The 9,546-nt window shown below is 47.2% G+C and overlaps 1 protein-coding gene across 1 annotated transcript; it reads right to left on the reverse strand.

Moving 5' to 3' along the window:
- Positions 1-2,294: 2,294 nt before the first annotated feature.
- Positions 2,295-8,739, reverse strand: LOC101351286 (keratin, type II cytoskeletal 2 epidermal). Its single transcript, XM_004391274.2, is given in 10 exon segments — positions 2,295-2,665; positions 2,773-2,807; positions 3,211-3,431; positions 4,312-4,437; positions 4,772-4,936; positions 5,635-5,730; positions 6,521-6,581; positions 6,949-7,160; positions 8,156-8,622; positions 8,625-8,739. Coding segments are annotated over 10 exon segments (1,869 nt in total).
- Positions 8,740-9,546: the final 807 nt, after the last annotated feature.

Raw genomic sequence — 9,546 nt, forward strand, 5'->3', positions numbered from 1 at the left:
AGGTAGTTAGGAATATAAGCTGCCACCTTACCTGCCTCACCTCTTTCCCTCAGGAAGTTATCAGAACAGCTCACAGTTCCTGAAGCCTTTAAACAGTGAATAAATTAGGAGGGGAGGCCCGGTTTCTATGTCTGCCCTGGGCCTTACCTGTTTGCTTATCTAAGTGGGAAATTCAAATTCACTGATTGTGAAAGATACCTTCCAGCCCCAAATGTCTGGGACATTAGTCTCTATTTAAGGCTGTGTTCCCCGTTTACACTGCGCAGACCCTCTAAAACAGCCAGACCCTCCCCACCCGCCACCATGATTCTCCTTCCTAGCCTGCACTTTGACCTCCGTAGTCCTCTCCAACCTGACAGAGGAACTTCTATAAGCGGCAGATCACCCTAGAATGATCAGCCTGTGTATTGTCACCTTGCTGCCTGCAGCCTTCAGAGCTCCTTCTGCCCAATACCCTCAAACCTGGCCTAGCTGGTCTAGGGCCAGGTGAAGGTATCTATTCTCCCTTAATACCTCCCCCTGCATTTCTCAAAGCCATCTCTGCAACCCCTAGGGACAGAAGGAGTGTCATAGACTCAACCAAGATGTCACCAAGGTTTTGAAGATGGAATGGAATGAGACGGAAAAGCATCCCTCAGAACTTTCTTACCGAGTTGTTTAGAGTCACCTCTGCCACATCTGGATACCACATATATGAAGCTTGACCTGATCCAACCTAAGCTACCAACTCTCATTCGGCCAACTCTAGTCACTCTAAATACCATCCCCAAGGATCCGTTCCTGACCTGCCCAGTCATTCCTGAGCTCCAGGTGACAGGGCCTTTTGGAAGAGGGGCTGAAATTATCTTCACACCCATAGAAGGCTGCCTGATTGGTATGGCTGTGGGGAGGGGCTTTCAGAGGGCTGGTGGATTGGAGGAAAAAACGAAGGGTCCACTGAATGTGATGAGACGGCTCTGGTGGCAGGAAACTGGGTGGGGGGAGGGGGGAATTCTGTCAAAATGTTGTTGTGTGCCATCGAATTGATTCCAACTCATAGTGAATCGATAAGACAAAATAGAACTTCCCCACAGGTTTTCTCTAGGGTGAAATCTTTACAGGAGCAGATCTCCAGGTCTTTTCTCACACAGAGCCACTGGTGGTTTCAGACTGCTGATCTTTTGGTTAGCAGCTGAGCTCTTAACCATTGTGCCACCAGGGCTCCTTTCCATCAAAATAGAATTTTTTTTTTTTTTTTGGAGACCCTTTATAGTCTCCAGGTGCTTCCTCAAATATTCCCCTTTAACCTTGCTGAGGGCTTCCAAAGGGGCACTCAATTGGAGGGACACAGGAGCGGCCTATCACTCATGTCAGGCTGAGGGGATGGTGTTTTGGAAGCTCAGACAGCCTGGGTGGGGGCTCTGGGGGCTCAGCTGCTTTGTGCTGAGAAGAAAGGGCCTCAGATCAAAGCTCTGTCAGAAAATGGGAATAGGGGGTGGGTTTGTGGGAAAATGCTTCTCAGGAAGACTTTTTCTTTTTTTTTTGGAAAAGAGAATTTTCCACAAATGCTCATGTCCAGCTCCTGGCAATACCACAGACCCCAGGTCTGGCAAATACTTCTTGAGACATCTCACCCATCCCCTGACTCCAGTAGCCTCCCTCATCCCTGTTTTTAAAGACTTACAGAGGAAAACACCCTAGGCTTCTCCAAGCCACACTTCCCTCAGGGCAACACATCTCTCATCCAGGAAACCTTTCTTTTATCAGTTCCCAATCTCTCCTTTCCCTGGTGTCTTAAGTTAGACAGCGATGAATAATAGTTTCTGGCTGTTCATTTGTGCTTGGCATTAAACAGACATCAGATGATATGAATTGCAAATGAAGTTTATTGTGCAGACACCATGACCACAACATATTAAGAGCAAAGTGAACAAGAGGAGCTATATACATAAGAAGTATGCTTTCCCTGGGTGCTTCCAGGGAAAATGTGCATGCTTTGAGATGAAATCAATAGGCTGCACTGGGGTCTTCAATGGAATATCTCTCTGGAAGAGGACCACCAAATGGGCAACGCAAGGAGGCAAGGAGGGGCAGGGAATGGGGCATAGCTGGAAGATTCTTTCCCAGGGCACAGTGGGTATCACTGGCTCTAACTAATTTGTTTGGAGAGAAGATATTTCAAAACTACACGTGGGCATCCCTTTCCCCAAAATGCCATCAGAGATGGACGACAAAATTTGACTTGCTGTCAGGTAGAGGTACAGAGACAGATTCTACATTCTGGAGTGGGAGATTCAGAGGGGGAGACCTCATCCTTATCTGAAAGAGAAGGTCACCCTGGAACCATAACTTTCACCTGAGCCATAATCACCCTTTTCAGAGCTAGAACCTCCCCCTCCAGAGCCAGAATCTCCTCTGGAACCACCTCCAGAGCCAGAATCTCCTTTGGAGCCACCTCCAGAGCTATATCCTTCTCCAGAGCCAAAACCTCCTCTGGAGCCACCTCCAGAGCCATAGCTGCCACCACTGCCACCTCTGGAGCTAGATCCTCTGCCTCCTGAGCCATAACAGCTACTTCCAGAGCTATATCCTCCTCCACCAGAACTAGACCCTCTTCCTCCAGACGCACGGCCTCCAAAGCCTACCTTGGATGCCACGTTTGAAGAAACAGTGCTGCTTGTCACAGCTGCAGAGAGAGAATGTGTTACCTCAAAGTTCTCAATGCCTCCGTCTGCCTCCTCCTGCCTCCACCCCACACTTCCCCATAAGACAAGATTGCTCTCCACTACTTACACACAGTCATGTTGCTGCTCTGGTCTGCAGACATCCTATAATGGACAGAGAGAAAATAACTTTGTGGTAAAGCACTTAGGTTCTGTATATATGTATTAAAATGCTCACCTACAAACATACAGTTTAGCCTCTAACATTGGTCCTTACAGACCCCACTTTCTTCTGTGCTGCCAGATCGCAGAGGTGGGGACAGGCCACCATATTTACCCATGGTCTTGCATTTCCATTCATCTCAGTTTTTTCCTCTGTGGAGCAATTAACAACAACTACTATAATGCTTTGTGTCCTGAACTGCTTGGGGATATAGTGTACGGAAGTTCTTAGCCATCAGAGAGCCCTGCCCTGTCCTCTGCTTTCCCTGCCTTTGCCTCTTGACCTGGTTTTGGAAGAAAAGAAAGGTGGTCCAGTGTGCCCTCTCTCCTCCCAACGGCCTCTCACCTGCACTCCTCACCTTCCAGCAGCTTCCTGTAGGTGGCGATCTCCACGTCCAGGGCCAACTTGGTGTTCATCAGCTCCTGGTAGTCATACAGTAGCTGGGCCAGGTCCTCTCTAGCCTGCTGCAGGGCCTCCTGCAAGTCTGAGAGCATCTGCCTGGCATCCTTGAGGACATGTTCTCCCTTCTGCTCAGCATCTGCAATGGCATCCTGCACATTCTTAAACTGTGAGAAAAGGAGGCAGGGTTTCTGTGTGTGCAGAGACCGTCGAGTCTGCACCGCCAGGGGGAGAGCGAGCAGATGTGTTCGGGGTGTAGAAGGCCTGGATGACCGGTCCCAGGAGTGGTGAGGTCTCCCTTGCAGTTAGTGCAGGTCACAAACGACTGTACTAAGACATGCTGCTCTCTCTGGGCATCATCTCCTCATGTTGCCTTTGACTGGACCCTAACGCCTTCCCAGTAATTCCCTCGGATACTCATGACACAAAGCCAGAATCATTATCCCATTTTTTATAGATGCATATGAAAACGTTCAACGTTGACTGCTTTACAAAAATTCTGTTGCCTATGGAGTCAGCTGTCTAACCTCTCCGTTATGTATGGAAAGCTAATGGCCCATCCCAGGCTACCTCCCTTCAAAACTTACTGCCCCTCCATTATGCCTCAGCTGGTGCCTGAGGTCTGTGCCAAGCTAAGTGGGAAGCTAATCCTGCAGTCCACAGCAAGGTAAACTAACTTTTGCTTTATTTGTTATTGTTCCCTTTCATCCATATAAACAATCAAAAAGTGAACACAATTCTTTTCCAAACTAATTCATACATTAGGATGTCTCTTAGACGACCCTAAAAATTGTTACAAAACTTACTTTATGTTAAGCTTGAGATGTTTGGGATTAATAGTGCTAGATTAGAATTTCCCAGTGTTTCCTCTCTCTCACACACACATGCGCTCATACTCTTACACTCTCATAAACAGTCTTTTACACACACTTATACTATCTCTTGCACGCACACACACTTACACATACATATATACAACCTTCCACCACCTACTCTGAGCCTCCCTCAACCCATCAAGCTGGACCAGTCTTGAGGACAGGACCTCACCTGCTTCTTCATGTGGGCGATTTCCCCTTTCAGTCTCTGGATCATGCAATTCAGCTCACTGATCTCCACCTTGATCTCTCTCAGGCTGTCTCCATGTTTCCCAGCAGTAATCTGGAGCTCCTCGTACTGATATGGGAGGAAGAGGACAGTTCATAGGTGGGTTCCAGCTTGGGAGAAACTTAGTCTTGAGCCAAGAAGTCTGACAGCTGGTCCAGGGAGGGTCAACCAAGCTGAATATCATGCTTGAATTCCTGACAGGTGGATGGACTATCTCATGTCCCCATAGGTACCTGATGCCACTCTTGACTGGGGGTATTTGGGGTCCTGTGGACATTTTCCTGAGAATGACAACTAAGTTCCATTAGGTAAAAACACCAGTAATCTTACTGAACATTTTCTGGTTGCAGCTGAAGACCCATCTTGTTGTAAGGAGCTGTGAGTCTGCTCTCCCAGTACTTGCCTTGCTGTGGTACAGAGCTTCAGCTTTGCCTTTGCTCTTCTGAGCAATCTCCTCGTACTGGGCCCGGACCTTGGCAATGATGCTATCCAGGTCCAGGTTTCAGTTGTTGTCCATGGACAGAATAACGTTGATGTTGGTGATACTCTGCTACATCTGGGACAGCTCCTACACACACAGGGAAGCTGGCCATGACTTTCCTGCCTATAACCAAAGGCATCCCTGCCCTGATGTTTAGGGATATACACAGAATCTTAAACTAAGCATACACTGAGTGGGATTAAAAACAATATAACCACCATTTTTAGGCCTGTGCCAAGTTTTCCTGAGAACTAGGGGGAGGCCTATCTGCATTTCCAAGCCTCCTAGTTAACACTTCTGCCAGTTAATGGTAAGTGTCCCCAAACCTGTTAACCAAAAAACCCTTTGGCATCGAGTCAATTCAGACTAAAGCAACCCTATGGACTCAAGGGTTCCCAGGAGATAGTAAATGCCTTAAAGGTTACTTCCTGTTTCAGAAATCACATGTGTGTGCTGGAATGGGGAAGGGATAATAATGCACTTTGACTCCTGAAGCACACTGAGCATAGGAAAGGGAATAGAGCAGGCTTCTTCCTAAGGGAAGCTAGGCATTTGTGGGGTGAAGTGTGGGGAGGTTGTCCTGGTGTTTTCTGAGCCTTATGTCCTCTGACATCAGAGTAGAAAGTTCCTTTCCCCCAAGACCTATGCTATAGAAGCTCCCCCCAGTATCCTGGAATGATGGCAAGCTGAAGTCAGCTGGCCCATAAACCTCATTCATTCCACCTTTCCACCAACTGAAACGGAAGGGTGGGAAGCTAGGGTCTGTCCAGAAGCAGCCTCCTTACCACATCAAAGAGGACTTTCAGGAACTCCAGCTCCTGATTCAGCACATCTTTCTTGGCCTGCAGCTCCACCTTGATCATGTAGGCATTGTCCACGTCCTGAAAGGATAATCAATGGCCTCTGGTGAAACTCATGTCACTTCCCCTCACCTGCATCATTCCTTGCACAGGCCCCAACCTCTCTTGGCCACTCTCCTCACCCCTAATTCCAGGCACCTCCCATGAGCCATGCCCCCATTGGGCCACAATGCACCTCTGCTAGGGGGCTTCACGCCCATGTCTGTTTGTCACACACCCCAGGATCATCAGAGCTCTGGTGGGTCCAAGCTTTGCCAACCATTCTCTCCCTCCTGCTTGAGACGTGGTGTTTTCCCACTAACTGCTGTTAATAGCCTCTGTGGGTTTCCACAGTCCTCAGCTCTCCCATCCTGTCTGTCCATCCCACCTGTCCTGAATTTTTCTGGATTATAAACCAAGCCTTTTTAGGAACTTGGCTAAGAACCTATGCTTTTGGCCTCCTAGCTCAAACTTTTGTCTGTACAACCACAGAATGTTTGAGAAGGCATTCTAAGGAAGTCCCATACCTTTCTCAGCTCTTTAGGAAAAGAATAAGGAGCTTTCTGTGTTTACAATTTTTATGATCCAGTATAGGTGGGTTATGGATAAGGAAATGCTCCAACAAATTTGCAGAACATCTTTGAAAATTGCCACTGGAAGCTTCAACTACAGAGACACCTCGGCTGGTTACAGAGAACCAGCAACAGACACGCCTTTCTCTGGCTACTGCTGTTTTCACTTATATCTGTTTTCCAGCCTGTCCATTTGGACCCATGGGGTTTTGAAGCATCCCCAACTTCCCACCTGCCAGCCATGGAAGTCCCTTGCTCACCTTTTTAAGTTTCACAAATTCATTCTCAGCACATGTGCACTTGTTGATTTCATCCTCATATCTGTTGGCACACAAAGGACACAGTAATTAGATGAGGTCTAGTTTTTCCTTTTTGTTTTTTTTTTTCTTTACCTTTTCCTACTGGATTCACCCAAAATATCCAATTCTTCGGGAGTATTAAACACATTTTACATGTGTAAATTGAAACTATGATATTCCAAGCGAGGGGTAGTTTTCTATCAAGTAACTCTCAAACGTGTCAAAATAGGATCTCTAAAACCCTAAATACTCTCATAAATAATACACAAATACACAGAGGCTCTCCTTTTTGTCACCAAAAGTGCAATTGGGAGACAGTGGCTTTCTGGGAGAATGCTCGGATGATTCATGGATATGTATCTCCCTTCAGTGTTTATGCTGCCACCTACTTCTTAAAATCCTCAACAAAATCTTGCATGTTGCTCAGCTCAGAATCTTGTGATGCCCTTTCTGCAGAGATCCCATCCATGTATTTCTTCAGGGTGTCGATGAACGCTTGGAAGATGGGATCCAGGTTGGCGGTGCAGCTATGGACATCAATCTGCTGCAGCAGCTCCCATTTTGTCTGCAGCACCTGGTTCTGCTGCTCCAAGAACCGCACCTACCAAGACCAAAACGAAAGTGCATGAGCTCAGAGGAGCACCCATCAGCTAGGCAAGCCACACAGCCCAGAGTCAGCTCTGGTCTTGCTTTGAGAATTAGAGAATCTATAAGGCTCTGTCCTGACCAGCTGGGTGCCAGATGAGACCAGCTAGAGCTTCTGATCTCCCTGCTTGCATTCTTGGAAAATTCTACAGACAATTAATGCCACATCTGGCCCTTTCCGTGTACAGAACTTTCTTTCCTACTTCACCACTCACTGTTTTGTTTTGCAGCTGCTCCCAAGACTCCAGGCCATTTTCCTCCCCAATCTTAGCTGAATTCCCATCATAAATTCTGGGAAAAACCAGAAACAGGCACTCGCTGGCACTGCTCCTAGGGATACTGAGTATGAGAGTACTGGAAGGCAGGGCTCCTCGGCCTGGTTTTTAAGAGCTTGTAAATTCCAAGGTTCACCAGCTCTGAAATAGGAGAAAGCCCAGTAATATTCTAAAGTAACAGCAATAAAGACTTTATGGACACAAAACTGAGAATGCTTCTCTTGAAGGCAGCAATTTCATGCATCCCCAAGCAGATATATCAGGCTCAGCTTCCCAGAAGTTAATAGAGTAATAACTTCTAGGGAAGAAAAGACTATCTCAGAAGATGTCCTCACCAATCCCTCCCAAAACCAGCTGTAATAAGGCATGAGCTAGTCAGTCCATTAATTGCCTGTATCAGTTTTTTTATGGTTTTCAGAATTTTCCGTAAATATTATTTATTTGGACTGAAACAATAAAGCCAAGGGGCAAAATCCTTCCTAACTGCCAAGTGTTATAGAAAATGTAGTCTACATTGCCAGCATCTCTCCAGTTGAGAATTGCAAATAACCTAATGCAACCTAGGGCTGCGACACCAATGGCTCCTAAATGAACCACTCTGTGCAATTTTCTTTTTGATCAGCACTGAAAGCAGGGCATCTTGAGCATTAGAAGGAGACAGCATCTCCTGACTCACCTTGTCAATGAAGGAGGCAAATTAGTTGTTGAGTGTTTTGATCTGCTCCCACTCCTGAGACTTCACATTCTGAATCTCCCAATCAACTTTCACGTTGAGAGGCTGCAGGAGGCTCTTATTGACGGAGGCTTTGTGGATACCTCCACCAGGGAATCCTCCAGGCCCAGAGCCACCAGGGCCCCCAAAGCCTCCAAAGCCACCACCACCTCCAAAGTAGCCTCCACCAAAGCCTCCTCCACCAAAACCACCACCTCCAAAGCCACTGCCACCTCCAAAGCCACTGCCTCCTCCAAAGCCACTTCCTCTGCCACCAAATCCACCACTGGAACCAAAGCTTCCACCTCCTCCAGCCACACTAATGGAGATGCTCTAGGTTCCTCCAAGGCCAACAAGACTCCGGCTGCCAAAGCCGCCTCCACTGAAGCCCCCTCTGCCACCACCATGGCAGCTCAAGCAGGAGAAGCTGAGGCCCATCTCCGGCTCCCACCAGAGACCACAGCCAAGCCACTGCTGAAGCCCCAGAATCTTCCTCCACCTTCTCCTCCTCCTCTTCCATGGGATTTGTACGAGATCTGACAACTCATGATGCCTTGCCCAGTGAGGAGAATTGAAGGTTCTCGAGAAGAGTTAAGGCTGGAGATTCAGCTTTGCTGTGGGAAGACTCTCAGGATCCCCTTATATACCCACCAAGTAGGTGTTCGTGTACACGGCTGTGCGTGAACTTATGCATGGGTTTGGTCCACCTGGAAGCTACTCCTCGTGAGTGATTATCAAGCTCATAGCCATTAAAAAATCTATGAATCATCTCCATCCCAGAACTTGCTTTGATTACAAACTTCTCCTGTTTATCTGGGCATCTATCACACAATTTGAGTTTTGTAAAATCATCAAAAGAGGAGATCAGGATTAGGGTTTCTCAATCTGAAAAAAACTCTCTGCAAAATGTGGTTCCCCGTCCTGGACCAACCCAAGGGAGGCTGGCTACCCCTCGGGCCTGTGCAGACTTGCCATTCTAGTGCAGCTGATGAAAGGAATACCAGGTTTAGAGACTGTGGAAGCCCCTCAATGGCAGCCTTAAACTTCTCTTCGCTTGTACCTGTGTTGCAGGAAGAATTTCAATAGTAGAAGAAAGACATTGCAGAACATGAAAGGGATGTAGGGAAATAGGCAACCTCTTGCAGAAAGAAGTCGTGTAGGATGTTGTAAACAAGTTGTCATTTTCCAAATTATCTTGGTTCTTTCTTTCCCATGGAACACCAAGAATGCCCAAAAGCCAGGCACTGAGTAGATGAGAATTTTCTTCCCTGTAACCAGAGTTTTATACCCATCAACTTTGTCACTTTTACACATGAAAACCCAGAGCACGAGGGATTTTAGGGGGTTCCTCTGTT

This window comes from Trichechus manatus, unplaced genomic scaffold, assembly GCF_000243295.1.
Source record: "Trichechus manatus latirostris isolate Lorelei unplaced genomic scaffold, TriManLat1.0 scaffold00209, whole genome shotgun sequence".
Taxonomy (NCBI): domain Eukaryota; kingdom Metazoa; phylum Chordata; class Mammalia; order Sirenia; family Trichechidae; genus Trichechus; species Trichechus manatus.